General features: G+C 42.0%; 1 protein-coding gene across 9 annotated transcripts in view; it reads right to left on the reverse strand.

Moving 5' to 3' along the window:
• Positions 1-5,376: 5,376 nt before the first annotated feature.
• Positions 5,377-19,686, reverse strand: part of celf5a (cugbp, Elav-like family member 5a) — a 188,704-nt gene continuing 174,394 nt past the window's right edge. For 6 of the 9 annotated variants that reach the window (XM_034582899.1, XM_034582895.1, XM_034582894.1 and 3 more), the window contains exons 8-12: positions 12,344-12,556; positions 11,991-12,083; positions 10,213-10,356; positions 7,606-7,769; positions 5,377-6,655 (exon numbers count right to left, since the gene is read on the reverse strand). In XM_034582899.1, coding sequence (XP_034438790.1) covers positions 7,642-7,769; positions 10,213-10,356; positions 11,991-12,083; positions 12,344-12,556 — 578 coding nt within the window. In that variant the 3' untranslated portion in view covers positions 5,377-6,655; positions 7,606-7,641. The remainder of the gene's footprint in view (positions 6,656-7,605; positions 7,770-10,212; positions 10,357-11,990; positions 12,084-12,343; positions 12,557-19,686) is intronic. The other 3 variants (XM_034582902.1, XM_034582901.1, XM_034582896.1) reach the window with 1 other exon arrangement.

The following is a 19,686-nucleotide window of genomic DNA, read 5'->3' on the forward strand; positions in this document are numbered from 1 at the left end:
CCCACACTCCTGCTTAATGATGCACTCAGAGTCTGATTGTTGCAGCGAGCAGAAGACGTCCAGCATATACATACATTACACCCTGTTACACGGGTCACTGCTGGAGAACAAAGAGCGAGAAGTTACTACTTTCTCACTGTGTGTGGGTGTGTGTGTGTCTGCATGTGTGCGTGGTTTTGAGATGGCTCTATAGTGACAGCGATTACACAGCTATCTCATCCCGCAGGCTCTCTCATACCTGACCAACTCAATCTCTCTGTGTCTCCTCAATAATCGGAGTGACAGCGAGCAACTCCACGCGTCTCACCCACTGGCTCAGTGCAGAATGGGTATTGACCTACATATCAAATCATACGCTGCTGGATTCTGTGATGGAGGCTCGGTTGTGTGTGTGGGGAGGGTAACGCTGTATGATAAGCAGGCCTGTGATAGTAAACACATTTCATCCCGTGGGTTCCTGCCTCCTCGTATATATATTTATTCTTGGTTAAAATACCACGTTTAAGGACAGAGTCTACACGCTCGGAGGTTCCCGCCTCTTCAGCAGTGTTTCCCTCTGCTACTGTAACAGTAGAGAACAGCTGAGAACACCTGGTTGTCTGAGTGTGTATTTTTATTAACGAGCCCGTGTCACTAAACTTTTAACAAATGGCCCCCCCGGCACCCCGACGCCCCGAAAAACCCAGCTCGGAAATTAAGCATCTGCATCATAAATCTTGGAAAGTTACAATAATTTGCAATTCACTCCCTCATCAAAGGCAATATTACCCTAATTTATTATCTCCCTGCACGAGGGGCACGCAAAGGCCGTGGAGATAAGAGTTTATCAGGAGGGGGATTGATTTTCATTAACTGATTGTAATAAAGATGAACTGCCTGCCGTGCACACTGACCAAGAGCCACACTTTATTGTAATTGGGACGATTTATTTCATGAGCCAGTGACTCTACCTTTTTGTGCCCCCCCCCTCTTCTTTTCTTTTTTTCTCCTTTCATATCTGCCCCTGCTCCTCAAAACGTGGAGTCACAGCTGCACTCGCTTCTGCTGCTGCACCGAGGGCTGATGTAGGAAGGTGATAATTATAAGGTGTGCAGAGGCAAGTCAACACATCAGATTTAGCTTCTGGTACCAAATGAGTTCAACACTGATACTTGGTGTCTTCCTTCTATCTCGTCACAGCTCAGTGCTTCTCATGAGGATCATGTCATTAGTTCCTTACAGCCTCTGTGACACCTGAACATTGAGAACGTCTGATGTTTATGTGCAGCGGTTTGGTTTTTATGTTCTGTTCTCATCTTTTTTTTTTTTTTTAAAGGTCCTGACACACACTACTGGTCAAATGTTTTACTGCACCCGAGTCTGGAAGTTATGTCCAGTGAAATAACCTTAAATGGTACAAAGGTGAACTCATTTGAATAAATTGGTTCATTTACAGTGTTTCTGCAGCAATGGGAGTAAATGAAGGTTCCAAAGTAAATCCAAACAGTTCCTAACTACAGAATGCTTGATGACTTCTATCAGAACAAGTGTCTGTCTGAAGGCAGAGCTGGAAGAACATGTCACTACACCCTCTGATGTCTTAGAAGGACAATACAGAACTACAGCGCATTGTTTTCTGAATGGTGAGAAAAAGACATTTAACACTTTTGTGGGAAATTCTGCAACAACTTTGTGAACATCCCAAGTTTGTTCAGCTGCTGGATGTAGTTTCAATTTAGTTTTACAAGAAGTTTCCTTGTTTTTACAATCTCCTGTATGATTTCATTCGAGAAACACTGAGATGTTGAATTATACCATTTAAATAAAATGGGGGGGTTGGAGTCATGGAGGTGTTCTTGAACCTTTGACCAGGAGTGTGTGTCGGTTGCCTCCCTGCAGCAGAGCAGCATCAGCTGACCTGCTAACTGCTGAAGCCCTCAGTCTTCACAGTGACAGATAATCTATATCATCATTCACACAGCAACACACAGGCTCCATATGAGGAGGAGATGGGAACGTTTTCACCACTGAAGCGTCCAGAAGTGTAGGATGAATTGTCGGCTGCCCAAACTGCCTCAGTCCACAAGCAACTGCCGCAAATACCGGAAATATCACATGTAAAGAATAAAAGCTTAAGCATGTGCAGCAGTGATTGGTTATTTTTTAAAGGGCCATGACATCATCATCATCATCACTCGGCGTGGACGAGGCTTCAGTGATGGTTTCCAGGGTGACGAGCTGTAAGAGATTCACATCCTTCAACTGTCAAGGTCCTGGTCAGGGGAAGCATCTCCAAATGCAACAGCTCCCCCTGTCTGTGCACGGTGGTACAGCACCTCACTCAACATCATCAGTGCCAGAAAACAAAACCAGTTTGAATTTTTATTGTAAAATTGGAAAAAAAGAAGAGAAAGAGAGAAAAGCCCCAATAAGCATTTTCATTTTGATACATATCTTTATCTTACCATAACCATAAAATAAAACAAAAATTAAAGTGGCCAAATAAATAATAAAATAAATAAATAAATTAAATAAATTAAATAAATAAACATCAAGTTACATACTTGACTGGATAATTAAAATATAAAATAATTAAATCATTAATGATTAATATGAAGTAATCTAAGCAGCAAGTATTAAGAAATTTCAACGGGGGGGGGGGGGGAGTTTGGTTTCTCAGGCTAATACAGAACACATAGGTTGTTTTTTTTTGTCCAAAGTTTTTTCGTCTTTTATAAAAAGATACTGCTTTCCCTGTCAGTTAATCCATGCTGTACTGACGCTGCCACAAAAACAGGTGGCGCTCTCCTTTAGAAAGAAAAGAAAAGAAAAGAAAACAATACAACCTGTAAACAGCATTTCTCCACCAGGTTTAAAAGAATAGTACTGAGATTCCTCTTTCCGGTGCCGTGTGAATCGGCAAAGTCGACTTCACAGGCTCCTCGCTGCTGTTTATATGTTTTCGTACGCTTTGTGCTGAGAAACCAGAACGTTAAGATCTTTATAAAGCGAAAACCCTCCCCGCCCCCCGCCCCCCGCCACCCCCACTTCAAAAAACCTAACCCTATATTTACCCAAAGAAAGGTCCTGTGCTGATTTTCCATAATATACAGATTTCATATTTATAATAAGCTACTATCCTTAGCATTCAAACCATAGTTAAAGAGTCATATTGTTAATACGAGTAGTACCACCATCGCAATCTTTAACCCTCCCTGCCCCCCCGCTGAGCATGCTCTGAGATTGGGCACAATGGCAGGATGACGACCATTTGAAAATGAAGGAAGTGAAAGTGAAAACAATGTAATGATGAATTGTTTCTTTTTTGTCATATCTCAAATTCCAGTAATTTCATTACTTTCCCTTTTTTTCCTGGACATGGCAGATACAGTGTGTATACTGTCGATAGGCTCATGTGCTACATACACAACCGCAAACTCACAAAGGTTAGAAACGGTGTCCGTCCACAGAACCTACACATTTGTGCTCAATCCAATTGCCTTTTTTTTTTTGGCAGAATGAAATTAACTCAACATCTTTTCAAACTCATTAAATCTCAGCCACAGCTGGCATCTTTAATTTGCATTACCCAAGCTGTTGTGAAGGCCAAATTTAATTTGATGTTAATAATTTAAAAAACTCTCCAGCAGAAATCCCATAAGAAAAGATTTTTGAGTGGGTTTATAAGGCTCTGCATGGCCTGGGGAGAGGAGGGCATATATCACAGCTTCCTAAAGCTGCTGGACCCTGACAGCAGAGAAGAAACCAACGGTAACTCATGACGAGGGCGAGAGAAATAAAAAAAGCTGTCTCCTGGCAAGTATATATGAAATCTCCCCTTTTGTATATCATTACAGCCTGGACTGACCCTCCCCCCTGCACTGTTATATGCTATATAACAAAATCTAATATTTTACTCTAATAATGAACATTTCCTGTAAAAGCAACACATTAATATGTTCTCTGAAAATTTCCAAGGAATCTGGCACACGTTTAAAGTCTGATACGGAGATGCAGTGGATATGCTTTGCATAATTTGGCAATTTGTGATGAGAAAAGGCATTTTGAAAAACTTCTAAGTATTGCCCGCAACAGAACAATATAGAGTGAGTGAGGGTGAAAGGTCGGCTAGTAAGTTTAACTCAACCTCTCTAATAATACTGATCCAATGAACCAGTAATAAAAAGACTGGCTGAGCCACAGTAAGAATAAAATAAGGGATAAAGGTGTCAGGACCATGGAAGTGGTCGTAGCTGACGACAGAGGAGTAGTCGCAGTGTTTCCTGACTCTGCTTGTGTGGACGGGGCCACTGTGATCTGATGTATGTGAAGTGTAGAGCGGTGATCAGAGCACTGAGGTCGAACAGCGTCCTGAGTGACTAGCGTGATGGGATGATGGGAGAAATATTTCAAAACTGGGTGAATGTTAACTGAAGACTAAAATGGAAAGCAAAAGAAAAAGGCCCAACAGGAAAAGCAAACAACTTGTGAAAACCAGATTTCATCTCGGGATGTCCCTTGTCTCTTTGTAACGGCGTCGCCCCAGATGATGCGAGTTGAGTTAATTAATCATGCGTGATATGGCGTGATGTGTCGTGACCACGCTGTACAGCCGCCATGTGTGATCGGTGCTAATGGTGAGCTGTCGTGTTGAAGCAGCAGCAGCTGTAGCAGCTACACTTACAGGCCTGCCGCTGTCTAATTGATGGATCATTTTGTTCTTAATTTGACCTCCTAAGGCTGGTAATGCCAGGCTGTTCCTCACCATGTACAAGCTCTTACTGTGCTATTATACCCTTTGGGGGGGAAAAAGTACAGCTGCTCCTCACTGAAGAACTTGTACAATCTATTCTAAACAAATATATACAGTTTCTGTCTGAGCCTTGTAAACCTCTGAACCTTTTTGTCTCTGTGTGATAATGACGTAGATTTAAGACCCGTCGACGTGTCCCACGGGCCCTGACGCCACTGTCAGGTCTGGGGTCCCCCACTGAGACTATGCATGACAGAGAGAGAGAGAAAGAGAGAGAGAGAGAGAGAGCGAGAGAGACTCCCATCCAACCACACAGAGAGAAGAATGAACTCTGTCACTCAGTCAATTCATTCAAAATGCCAATGTGTAATTGATTGTGCATCTCTTGCCCTGTGGTGCTGCTCCCCATCTGATCAATATCATCATTATCCTAATTATGCTGTGGGTGAGCTCTCGGGCCCTATTAAGAGAGATATGCTGGCACTTGGGGGGGGGGGTGGGGGGTGGGGGGGGGGTGGAGAAAGCGAGAGAGAGAGAGAGAGAGAGGAGGGGACGCTGCTCTCGCCTGCTGAGAGCAGCTGGAGGAGCTTGGCAGCGGGAGAGGGCACGACCTGGCAGGGACCACTGTGACACGCCGATGAAAATTTTTTACAACTGCTGTCAGCCTCATTTGTATATTTTATTAAGCAGTTACAGATGCTGTGCCATTTTACTGCAACGTATCCAGCTCAGCCGGGTGGTACTTTTACCACAGTGCTTTACGGTCAGATTATCTGTAATATCAAGGTTTTAATGACGACACCGAACGACTCTTGTTTCTATTATGGGATTGCGATGTGCCGACGGGGGAAACAGAGGGGGCAGCGTTACATGTTTACTTTGAGGGGGGCTGTTATTGTGTCGCTTTTGGCACTGCAGGACTACTTCCTCCTCCTTCCTCTGACACAATAACACCGACAGATCACACCTCCGAGATGAAATGCTGTGATGTGGATGGAGCGATGAGTGGAACGTACCTGAACATGCCCGAAACAATTTCTAACCCACATATTCTACGCCACTAAAATAGTATAGCTTTATTTTTTATACTTTTTTCTGTTTTGCTTTAATATTCTCAAACCCAGGAGCTATAAATGCAAAAGGAAACGAAACAAAAAAACCATTTCCTCTTTTTTTTTCAACCTGAAGCTAGTATTTCTTCTTAAGTTAACTTTTTAATATTATTATTAGTAGTTTGTAGTATTAGTATCATTAATACTATATAATACTGTTCAGAACAATAAAAATGTTTGGTCCTTTGGTCCCTTAGGGGTGAAAGATTTGCAGTTCTACTGTTGCTAATGGAAACCTCAGTGACCTCCAAGAGTCATAGTTCTGCGCTTGCTGAGAGAGACAGTGAGAGAATAAGAGAAAGAGGGAAAGAGAAAGAAAGTCTGCCAGTGGACGTATAGAACAGCTTCTTTTTTCCACTGTTTTTCTTGATCTTCAAGTTTTAACCCTCATTTGTCCAGTACAGTAAAAGCCACAAGCGCCTCTTTCCTTAGATATATGTGTATATAATATGTATATAGAAATCTATTTGTTGTTGCTGCTTTTTTGTTTGTTAGTTTGTTGCTTAATTAACAATTCAAGTCTCAACAAGAAAAAAGTTCTGTTGTTCAGTCTCATTACATCTTTTTTCAGTGTTTTTTTTTCTTTTCGTCATTCTTGCACTGTGCCATCTGTTACTGTAAAGTCCCCCGGCGAAGCGCCACCTCCTCCTCTTTTCACGTCTTCTTTTTCTGCCGTAACCTATATCTTCATAAGTAAATGCTGATATGTCTTCAAAAATTCCGTATGTGTTGATTTTTTTTAAAACATATTTTGCTGTCAAAGGAAAAAAAGTTTAACTCCTCCGAGACATCTTCACGTGTCCTCTAAAACCTGCGAAAGAGAAAGAAAAAAGGCAATTTCAGATCTCACTGCTCATTAAACTGTCATTGCACAGATCCATGTCTTTAAACTTTGGATAGTTCAATATGGCTCTATTAGAACAGCGTAATGGTCTGGAGAGAGCTAACCCACACTGGCACAACAATCAATCTTTGTCAATCACCACCATGACAGATTTTCCCATAATTAATATGCCTGCTGTGCTGCATATGAAATCAACTCTTATAGCTTCTATAGTGTCTGCAGACTCTACAGCTCCGGACAACCTTAGGGGGTTTTATCTTTATATTTACTTATCACACAGGATATTTAGTAGTTGCAGTATCTAAGACTAGCACAGCACTAGGAAGAGTGCATCTATGACAGATGAAGATAATAAGATGACAATAAATGTGAATATTTTGGTGGACTTTTAATTGATTTGAAAATTATATATAGTTCGCATGATCCCATTTTTGAGATCTGCAGTATTTCCTTGTGTTTTCTATCTACTATCACAACCACATATATCTAAAGTTGTAATAAATTTTATATAATGAAGGAAAAAAAGTGTCTGGATTGTCAAGGCCACACGATCATTAATATGTCAGACATTCATATCCAGACTGTATTTCCAGTGAAAAAATATTTCTCAATGAGATAGGAAAGTGATTAAAAAGAATTCTGGCTCTGGATCCACATCAAACTTTAACGGCCTCCTCTCTGGCCCATGCTCCAACTTCGGTGAAAATCAATTTAGTACTTGTTGTGTAACCCTGCTTCTAAACAAACAAACAAACCAATAAACGACCTCTCTGGCAGAGGTAAAAGCTGTAGCTCCTCAGGCCATCAAGTGGAAAGTACAAAGTCTGGCCTTCAACACGACAGGGAAAGTCAACAGACACTCTTTAAACCAGCTGAGGAACCAAATCCTGAAGCAGTGATGCTGTACTGACACTCACCTGTGCTGCTGCAATGAATACTGAAGGTAGGCTGTGTCAGTAAGGGCGGCTGGCATCCTTCGGTCTCTTTAGCTGAACTTTCAACCTCTTCATCCCGATCTGAAAGCCATTCATCGCTTGAATAGCTGCCTGTGCACTAGCAGGGTTGTCGAAGCTCACGAAACCTGTGAAGAGACACAAAATAATTCACTTTAATGAGTATAAGGTAATTTTGAGTATCCAAATTATGACTAAAGTGACAATTTATTTAATTATTAAAAGATAAAATTTTTTGCAAAATAGGTTTTGATCATCATGGCCTACATGTCTGTCTCCTGAAGGAATCTAGATGGCGCTGTTGAGACAGGCTGCGCTGTAGAGAATTCTCAGAGCCTGTGACAAGTTGCTTTAAATTTGTTTTAAAAACAAATCTTTCCAGTTTGTTGGTTAAAAGCATTCAGTTTTGTCCACCGTGTAAACAAAAGTGTTAGAAATGGATTTCTGCTTCTTGCTGCACACCCTCTCATTAAGTTCCAGCTAAAATAACAGAGGATGGTGGGACTCTGAGTGCAACAAGTGTGAGGAGGTTACTGTCTAAAAGCATCACTGTCTGAACGCTGTCTCCTGGCTGACAGCTTTTGTCTGGAAGAGATGTAATATCAAACGGCTCTGTGATCCCTCTGAGAGGAAGAGAAAAACAGACGCTGAATCTTAAAGGTAAGACAGATGAGATTTTAAAGCAGGAATAAAACCCAATTCATTCTAGTTAAATGCTGCTTTTGTAATGAATAGACAGAAGGAAATAGGATATTTATTGATAAAAGCAGAGAGAACATTTTTAATCTTTCAACATCTGTAATTGTTAAATTTGACTGGTTCTCTTTTGCAGGTGCTTTCTGTAAAAGTGCTTGATAGCACAGACCAACCAGTGTAGTGACCACGTCATCCCTCTAAATATCTGCTCTTTGTTTTATTCATATCCTCATCAGGATATCTTTTTTAAACCCGTAGGAAGCTCAATATACATAAATGAATGAAAGTAGTTCAAGCAAAACAAGAGCAAACACAGTTCATCGTGAGGAGACAAGTCTGTTGAAGACACGAAAACCCCTCAGAGCATTTCCCCAAAATACACCCCTCCCCAAACCTATGCTGAACATCCTGTTTCCATCATGTGTAAAAATAAAGCCTCGAGAATCCAGTGACCAGAAACTGCAGTGGAGTGTGTCTCCGCTTGATGCGCTCCCCTGTGTCTGTGGTGTCATTAGGAAAAGTCGATGACCCACGAAAAGCAGAAAAACATGAGTCTCTCCACGTCCACAGCCACCTGGGGGAGATGTCTGGCTGGCCTGCTTGGCTCGGAGTCGGCCCATTAGGGTGAAGCCTGGGCGGCTTGGAGAGGGGCTGAGCGGAAGTCTGAAGAAAGTACAGAGGCAGGGAAAAGGAGGTGACCTCCTAACCCACCATCGGGTTAACACATTCGAGCTGGGGAGCAGAGATGAGATGGAGAGGTGATGCAAGCTTACAGCTCTAAGCCCTCAGCTCAGTCCTGTCACACATTACAAGTGTGCTTCCTCTCTTTCTCTGTGATTCCCAGTCTTTTGCACACCATCAATCCAAGTTTATCCTCTCTTCCTCTTTTCTAGATTAATTACACCAGTGTACTACCTCCTTCCCCAGGCTGAACATTATGTTGTAAATGCATAGTGTATAAGTCAATACTGCAAATAGCTTTTCTTTCATGAATTTATATGTTATTAAGTCCCCCCAGGGATTCAGGATCAGCGATCAATTCTGCCCAGGGTTCTGTGGTTCCCTGAAGTGAAAACAAATGCTGATCCATAATTGTCCTTTGCCTTCCTTTCCCCCTGACGTCCCTGCCTGCTTGCTCAAACTTTCTATAAGCCCTGCAGCTTCCTGGTGTGTGGAGGCTGACAGAGCTAAATGGGACAGGGCAGTGTGGCGGTGTGTAAATCAGCCTCCGCAGTGAGGGTATTGACAGATATTGGGGTTACAGAACGGTAATGTTGATGCTGATACAGCACCTCAAGGTTTCCAGGTCACACAGCTGCCAAACAGAAACAAGGACACGGACTGTGATCGACTGCATCATGGCGAGTTTGGCTACAATGTACTCAGCATATTTTTTTCCGCGGTGCTGATACCAAAACACAACTGTCATCAAGATGCAAATTCAGGTCAGTCAGTCAGGGCTCTGACACACACACACACACACACACACACACACACACACACACACACACACACACACACACACACACACACACACACACACACACACACACACACACACACACACACACACACACACACACACACACACACACACGCACACAAAAATAGTTTTTGCAGTCTCAGTCTGATCTCTTGTAGTTCAATTATATGTAAAATATACACAGGCACATTGCTGATTTTCCCGTGTGTCTCTCTAGAGACTTGTGCACCTGGACCTGCCATCATTTTATCTTTATGTGAAATGCAAAAAAAAACACAAGGAAGAACGTGTATACACTAAGAAAAAAATATTTAGAAGCATTTTCGAGTACAAATTCAGTGAAAATGTTCAGAAGTCGTAAAAGTCAGTTAGAAAGTTAGAGGATAACACACCGAAACACTTGCTCTGGTTGGTTGCCCTATCCATGAAGACCTTAGAGGAGATGACAGAGCCGAAGGGCAAAAACATCTGCATGAGTTCATTGTCTCCAAACTCTTGTGGCAGGTGGTAGATGAACAGGTTACAACCCTCGGGACCTGAGAACAGACACACAGAGAGAGAGAGAGAGAGAGAGAGAGAGAGAGAGAGAGAGAGAGAGAGAGAGAGAGAGAGAGAGAGAGAGAGAGAGAGAGATATTAAATTAATTAATTTAATTAATTTCCAGGATGTCTGAGACATTGTCAGTGATAAAACATTACTGTTCTTGAACACACAAGAATGAATAGAAATGTTTTTACTTGCAGTCACTGTGTGGATATTCACAATGAATTTAAGGTTTCTATTTACATTTAGCCAGATATTCTGATTAAATGTGGATATGAATGTCTTTTTAAAATAAGAATACATTTATTTGTCCATCGCCCCCCCTGACCCAATGGTGACATCTTCTATGTGAATGATGCGCAAAACTAAAAGCTTCATTGTTTCATATATGGCCTTCAATCATACTTCCACATCTCCTTTCTGACATTTACTTTTTCTACATTTATTTTGGAAATACACAAACATATATTAATACATATATAAAATACATTGTCATTATCTCGGCCAAGGACGATATGTTTTTTTCCTCTTTTGTTCGTTTCTTTGATATTTAGCAGGATTATGCAAAAACTACAGGTCAGATTACTACAAAACTTGGTGGAAGGATGAGGTGTGGGTCAGGAAAGAAACCATTACATTTTGGTGCGGATGCAGATCAGGGGGCAGATCCACGGTTTTTTTTTGTGAGCGTTTTTTAACAATTTCACTGATTTCATGAAAATTGTTGATGAAAAGAAAATGGTGGAGTTACACGTTCTACTGAGTGCCATTGTAGTTACCTCCATCAAGGAGGTTATTTGTCATCTGTGTTTGTTTGTTTGTTAGCAGGATTAAACAAAATCTACTCAACTGAATTCCATTACATTTTGTGGATGGATGGGACATGACCCACAGAGCAACCCAATGACATTTGGTGCAGATCAGGATCAGGGGGCGGATCCAGGAATTTTTTTTCTCACTTTCTTTAAAATTGTGCGTTTTTCAATATTTCATTTATTTCCCAGAGAATAATTCATGGCTCTTGATGAAAAAAATCTGACATGTTAAGGGTACTGATATTTATGAGTTTGTACAATTTGGGGCAGATCTAAATAAAAATCTCCATCTAGTGAATTTAAATGTGGGCCTTGGCAGAGGTATGAACTCTATTGAGTGACATTCTAGTTATAAAATATTATTTATTAATTTTATCTATATGGGTTACACTGCTATTTTCTGTCAGCTAATAATTTGATAATACAAGCTTTTATTACTGCTTATGAAAAGAAGCGTGGGCAATTGCAGATAATGTATAACCTAATTTCAAGATACATACTGTATATACATTATGTTGTAATAACATTATTCTTTCATCCTTATGCTTTATGGCCTAAAATGAGATGTGAAGTGCATTCAGTAATACTGTTCTCTCAGCCGCTCCACTTTATTTATCTATTAGAGAGAATGAGATGTGTATGGCGTTAAAGTAATAGTCCTCTCTCAGCCTCACATCCTTTATGTATGTATTTCACAGAATGAGGTGGGTGTTCAATGTAGAGGCAATATTGGTCCGTCATACTCATCTTCTTTATATATCCATTACACAGGATGAGATGTATGAAGTGCAAAAGTAATAATGTTCTCTCACCCTCACCTTCTCTCTGCTGCTGCTGCTGGATGACCTGGGGTGGTTGGGGCATTGTCTGGCCAATGGGAGTCAGTGTGGTGGTCGGGTAGATCGCTGCGTAGAGGTGGCGAGAGGGAGAGAGACAAGGAGGGAGGGAGAATCAAGGGGGGGGGGGGGGGTGTGTTAAAGCAGCGATCCCACAGAGAACGGTGTCAAGGATGCTTGAGGTCGATCACACAAACACAACATGTAATCAAAGTCACTGTGATGTTATGGTCTAAGGGCAGTGTCCAACATTATCTACAGTCTCACACTGTAAATGTAGCATTAACAGCACAATACGATATAGTGCACAGAGTGTTCCTGCCTCTCACCTGTGTATTGCTGTACTCCGGTGAAGGCTTGCTGGAGGGTGTCCGCAGCGGTGGGGCTCTGGGTGGAGTAGGGCGGCAGGCCATTGGTGTACATGGTCTCCACGGCAGGATGTCCGTTGGGCTGATGGGGGATGCCGGTGAATCCGTTGACGAGGGGCGAGACGAGGCTGGGCACGGCGGAGGTGTTGATGTTGGCTGGTGGAGAACTGAGGCCTGCAGGGGCAAAAAAAAAAAAAGGTCTGCTGTTACCGGATCAGGAGGGTTCCATCTGCGTGGCTCTACATGATGCTGTTGTAATGTGTTCAGACATAGACAAAGTGTCCACATTGAAATGCTTTCCCACTGCATACAGAAACTAAAGACTTGCACACACACACTCGCACAAGCAGATAAAATACAACGCACGCACAAGGCTCGTGACCTGAAGCTACCATGCATCTCCTCTCTAATGCAAGGACACGGCTGTGACGCGAGTCTGTCACATATCTGCCATTTGCTGTGACACATCCTGCAGGATAGCTGGGAAGTCAACCTGTGAAAAATGAGCCTGTCTGTAGTGTTTGTGCGATACCCTGCTGGCTCCCACTGCTCAAGATGATGAAACCACTATGCAACTTCTGAGAGGGAGGGGAAAAAAATAGAAGATCTGGACTAGATAGCAGGGGATTACAGATGGAGATTTGCTTCAATGAGCAGGTAGCAAAAACACAAAGATGCCTCTTACTTTTATACATCATAAAAAGACAAAATAACAACAGTTGGCAGTTTGACAAATGGGTGGGTCATAACATACATGGTACACGCCTGAAAGGCAGCAGCAGGAAGGTTCATGAGTGGAATCGAAATTGGATGCTCCCTGTCCTCTCTTGTTCAATGCATTTTAAAAGGACCCTCCTTTCGAAAGTGTTTCCAATTATGCCGGGAACGTCAAAGTACCCATTTTGAGCAGAGTCTCACTGCGTGATGGTCTCTCTAAAACGGCTGCTCCGTGGCAAAGCATCCAAGCTTGTTGAAGTACAGCTCCCCTGAGGACCACCTCTCAATCTGGAAACCCTCGCCCTGATTGGACAGAAAGCCCAGGTTGTCACGGAAACCCTCCGGCACACCATATCCCCACAATCTGGCACCTCGGTAAAGAACCCCCTGTGAGAGGTGGTCCAGATAGGGTAAACAATCCCACCCAGTATATACCCATAACGTGTGCTGAAATGTATGCTAATATAACAGTAAATATGCTGCACATCACCACTCCCACCACTGAGTAATACCTCCTACATATCCATAAGGGAATGCTCCTCTCCTCTCCTCACCTCTCTCTTCCCCTCGTCCTCTCCCTGCCTCAGCGTTTACGTTATGAGGAAGCTGACAGTCAGGCCGACTGCTGCGGTGAACGGGGGAATTGCCCGGGTCCAATGAGAGCTGTTGTGTCTTTTGCACTGGTTTCCTTTTTTCTTTCTTTTTTTTTTTTTTGAATCCTCCCCACGATTGCTTGTTTCCTGCGGAGCTGTGATGAATTAGACTGCAGCTTCAGCCCATTCTCCTACCAGGACCCAGGAGACTGCCGCTCCTATTCTGAGGACTAGAGACAGCTAGTCTGCTTGGGCCACACACACTCTACTGTACCGCCAGATAATGCACCCTCTCCATCATCAGGCAAATTCATTTTCCGAGGCTTAGCAGTGCTGTGGGAGTGTGTGTCTACGTATGTGTAGCCGTTATAGCGGTGGTAGGAGTAGCGGAGGTAGTAGCAGGTGGTTGTGCAGACCCCGTACATGGAATTACAAAAGTTCTGGGGTCAGCAGTTGGACATGACATCTGTGGAAGAGGAGAACACGTGACGCTGGTAACAGACTGGGACCACCGATTCATGTTGGGTTATCACGCTGGAAATGTCACAGCAGGGGATAAGCATAAGAATCATAAGTGTAATAAAAACAAACATTGCTCTGAAACATTTCACACCAAATGACTTAACTAAAGCGAATGCTGAAAATGATCACAGCAGCTGCGTTATACATGTGCGGGGTCAAAGAATGGGGTCACCATACAAGGAAGAGACAATAAGCAACACCATGCCCAATAAAACAATGATTACATGAGGAAGAAGTTTATGTGGCCCAGTCATCATCTTTATCCTCGCTGCCACAATGGCCCAATATCCGACACGAGCAGACCCCTGAAAATTCTCCTCAATTGAGATGGGGAAGTATTTCCTACTATCCTGAACTAGAAAATAACAAGACATTTTCATTTTATACCTCAGTGGACATATAGTTCTTGCATTGTGGGAAATTGTATTCATAGCCTGTTTACAATGCACACACAACAGTGCCGATATACATGAGGCTGTCAGCCTGCACTGTGTGTATTGGGCCTGTAATAATGACATGTTGTTCCTCACTCTGCCGTGGCTGAGTATGAAGCTACAGGACAGCGGATTAGATATTCTATACAGCGAGCACTTAACTATCACTTCTCAGCTCTTATTACTATAAAAAAAAGAAGTCACCAATGCTAAATAATATGCATATGTGTGTGTCACATATGTTTATGTTATGCAAGGAAAATTACATTGATATTCTCGCAGGATGCTTCTTAGAGGGGGGAAAACTGTTGATTTGCTTCTTGCGATGATTGCCTTCGCCAAAGAAGTCTTCACATGCGACAGAAGTATTTATTATGCTAATTATATATTCAAATCAAGGAGGAATGCTATACCCATACTGGTGAGTGCAGTCATTACGAGCACAAGGACTGTCTTTCGCTGGAGCAAGTAATAAGCAGTCCAAACAGATGCTTTCATCTAACTGATTTAAAATGTCATGCATTTCGACTCAGAGAAAATGTCTGTCTGCTTGTGAAATGATGAATAATAAATGTGAATATGGGAAGGGAAGCTTTTTCAAAAGCCAGTTGAATATATATCTAAAAAAAAGGTGCCACTTTGAAATCTGTCCCTTAGATTACCGATAAATATTCGAACGTTTGAGCAAATAAAATGTGACACAAAAAAATGTATGCGACTTTAAAATGTGCTTCGCTTCACTTTGTGCCACTCACATTTCTAAACATTCAAATGCTCATCAAAGTGCAATTTTATAAGTGATCAATGCAAATTTTATTCTGTTTTAGATAGAGGATCTTGTGGGAGCTATAAGGTCCTTCTACTTAAAGTCCCTGAAACCTGAAGCTGGTGTCCTACATGGATAACGTAGCTTGAAGTTATCTTAACTGTAATTTTATCAAATTCAATGCATAATTAGAGTAGAATGGGTGCCTTAATTAATCTTAAATTGAACATCTATTCATCAGGGGCAGATCTATATGTCCAACATCCATGCACAAATCCTGATTCAGTAACATGCACATTACCTTTTACTGTTTACTTTAGGTTTGAGTAAAGCAACACATCCTTGAATATATTTTGAAAATTATACCTTGTTCAAGCACATTGTGTCCTACTCAACAAAAGCATAGAAAATAAAGAGTCTTATCAGATTGTCTTATTTATTGTTAGTATTGTTAGCGAGCGGGGGGAATCAAATTTCAGCTGAGGCCAGTTCCTCCTCTGACCACGCCCCTAGATCCACCCCTGCTACTTATCATCTCGACTGATGACCTTGGTAATGTTTGTGAGAATGTAGTTGTTTGCTAATGATACAACTCTGTACAGCCAAGTTACATCCCTGGATTTAGTGTTAAGTTACCAGGGCAAATGGAGAAATATTATTATTACAATTAACATATAAAGTCAGTGATAGTCTCTAGGATCTGCAAACTGCTCAGGTTCTAAACATGCAACCACACTGACTTGAGCCACAATCTATAAAGCACACGTCTGCAGTATCTCTGTGTGCCCATCAATACTCACCTGCTTCACAATATTCAGAAGCAAACCCTAAAAGCTGTTGGAGTGGATCAGGACAGTGCTTGTTTTCCCTGCTGTTAAGGTTTTCTCTTGATGCGAACCCAATAGTAGACCTCCAAGCTATGTTCCCTCCACCATATGCCAGGCTCTACTAGCCTATCGCTTCGTCTCCTTCCAATCTCAAGATTTCATTGGACAAAAGTTTCCTCTTAACTCCTGTTACAGTGCGGAAGAGCCTCTCCCAGAAATGTGTGAGGGAGAGACAACACAACGAAAATCTTCATCTATTTAAATAAAAAATACATCGCATTTTATGTGAAAGTTCCACAATATAAATACAGCCACTTTCCACATGGTCTCGTGCTGTCTGCTCCACTCCTGAGGCCAATGTACATGCAATGCACTGACCACACCAGTGTTTCTGACTTTCACATCCCTGCACAGAGCAGATGGATGAGCCTGTGCTGCTCATGCAGACCTCAGTTTTGCTCACACGGACCAGATTTGGTCCGATCGAGGGCTGCAGCTGTACTCTCTGACAGTAGCTTGCACACAGCAGGGAGAGGATACCTTTCATTGTCACAGAGCTGCTCCTTTCCTCTCCTGGGATTTGTAGAGATTCTGATGCAATAGGCCTCATTTAAACTGAAAGAGGGGGATTTGATATCTGAGAGACAATGGCTCTTTGTGCAACAGGACATGTCTCAAAGTTGATATCTTTGCCCTTGAAGATAAATCTATTGTAAAATTCATTTTGGGAGGAGTCGAGTCTTAAAGAAACGGCAGTTAGAAATGAGCTGTAAGCTGGAGGTCACACCATCCATTAAAACACACAGGTGTTTCATCTGGCTCTCAAGACACTACAGAGCTGTGTTTTCATTCAAGTAACTTGGATGTGACACTGTGCTGGAAATCAGCCTTCAACATGTGTTTGTTGTAGAATTAGACATTAAATACACAGTGTGTGTATAACATGTATGACGCGTCATCCATGGGGGACAGGTGCACATACTGAGAGAGATCACTATGTCGAACAGCTCATTAGTTTCATGGCGTTTGTCACCATGGAAGTCTTCCACATCAATCATTCGCCTCCAGCGAGGATGTTAAAACACATCCATGTGTCTGTGAGTGGGTTGTCTCTGGATGTGGAGCGTCTGCAGTGTATTTTTTGTAATATGTGCTTTTGCGTGTACATCTTTAGTGAAGAGTAGCACCGAGCAACAGAACATTAGAGTGGCTTTGATTACACACTTCTCAAATCCTAACAAAGCATCTTTGACACGCCGTGTTCCTCACCACACACACTCAGCGGGATCTGCTGATCTCTTTCCGTTTCTCCCTCCCTCTGCTTTCTCACCCTCTTTATCCCTCTGTCTCTCTCTCTTTCTGATAGTCTGTCTCTCCCTCTCTCTCCCTTGTTTTGTTCAACTTTTATTTCCTCAGCAGCGCTCAGGGAGCGGCACCTGGTGAACATTATTTTCAAAAAGCATCATCATGCATCATTGTAAGGATACATGCTCTAATCAGCTGAACCATCTGGCAAACGGCTTATGCACCATCAAGCTTAAATGCTTTGCATCTGTTGATCAAATGGATGTCTCATTGTTTTCAGAGTAACACCCTTAACCTCCAAACCTCTGTACCTCAGCTCGCTGTCACAAACAAGTCTTTATGCTGCAGAGGTTATACTGATCGTTCAAATAAAAGATTAATGTCACACGTTTACCTCAGGATAGGAAGGTTCTTTCATCTATTAACCTGTGATTGGAGGTTTATGTTAATGCAGAGCACCATGTGTAATTTGGGAAGGCGGTAGTGCAGCTATCAGTGGCTAAACGCTCTTGTTTTGGGAAAGGGGACATTGGCCTTTCTTCCTTTTATTTTATTCTTTTGATGCAGCTGCAAAATTTCAGAATTCAAAGATTTGTTTTGAGATCTAATTTGTTTGATGAGATAACTTAATGCATAAATTAAACCTCTGTCGGAGCAGAGAAGCATTCTGCTCCCACACCCTAAAAACAGATTCTGATATTACAATGAATTATTCCACTGATTCGTGGTAGACATCCTACAGTCTCTCAGTAGTGTCAGAGTCTCTTGGCCTACTTATACAGACAGCCTTGCCAGTAATGTTATGTATTCCTTCAATGAACTCTAAATAAGTTATAGCCACAAGTGTGAAGGAGAGAGAAAATATCTGTGTATACCAAAGCAGCAAGCCAGACTAGCACTCCTGCAGCTGCTGGCAGCTACAGTCAAATTAATGAATGAAGAAATGGGAAATAAAACATTTCATATTTATGACAGTCCTTGAAAATTCACGGAAGCCATGCTTTCTCTCAAGGATTAATAATATATTACATTCAATAATAAAAGGTAATCATGTCCGAAAGCAGATAAATGGCACCATTTCACACACATCAGATTCACAGGCTCACAGACGCTCCCTTCTCTATTTCCTCTTTCTGTCTCCGAATCACAGGCGTAAACATATTTTTCCATGCCTAAGCCAGGGCTGTATGCGTTGCCAACTGATGTGAAATTGCCTTAAATTTCCCCGCACAAGTTCTTTTGTTTAGCTTGAGCAAAATATTCAAAATCCTGAAATATTTACTTTCACTGATTTTGGCTTTCGAGAACAGTTTAGAATAGATAAACAGGCAGAGCAAACAATGCAATAAGACTGGAGGACAGGACTCTCTCACACACACATAGATCGAGTCCCTTGCAGAACAGTTGCACTATCTTTCATCAGCACTATTGTGTTGCAAAATACAGGTGTGCATGCTGAACACAAAGACGTGAATTGCCTTGCCGTCAGTGCTTCACCCGTCAAAATAAGAGCTTCTCAGCAAGACTGAGCTCCTCTTTTAATCACTGTCTGATTGATTATGCTCTCCCAAAAGTGCACACTTTGCGCTGAAAACATCACTGTGAATATGTGACAAATGATTCTTCTCTTGATGTATTGCCCTATGTTGAGAATTTTACATTGAACACGTACAGCACGCGAGTCCACTGGTGTGTTTTACATCCATATTTGGCTTCAGGTTGAGACATGCTTGATTAAAACGTTAATAAGGGTTGGTTATCTGTTCTGTATATTTGAATTCAGCGGTTAGACAGGGCCGAAAAGGCATTTTACCATAAAACTGTCCTACGGATGGAGAAGTGAACAGAATACCAACTTAAGATATTGTTTTCTTCCCCAAAGAAACCACAACGCAGAGAGAATCCGAGTTAGCAGCAAGATGCTGGTTTCCTGCGACGGCTAGAAAGAAATTTTAGAATAGGCCTTGTTACACTGATGGCGGTTCTCTCCCTCTCTCTCCCACACACTGATTGGTCTAAAGTTACCAAAGTCATCACCTTAAAAACTCAATACTGCAGTGTAGACAAAGTAGGTGAGCGGAGCACAACAAAGACTTGGATACTGTATTATTTATTTCGGCTCATGCTTTTGTTGAGTGGA

This window comes from Hippoglossus hippoglossus, chromosome 4 (genome assembly GCF_009819705.1).
Source record: "Hippoglossus hippoglossus isolate fHipHip1 chromosome 4, fHipHip1.pri, whole genome shotgun sequence".
Taxonomy (NCBI): Eukaryota; Metazoa; Chordata; class Actinopteri; order Pleuronectiformes; family Pleuronectidae; genus Hippoglossus; species Hippoglossus hippoglossus.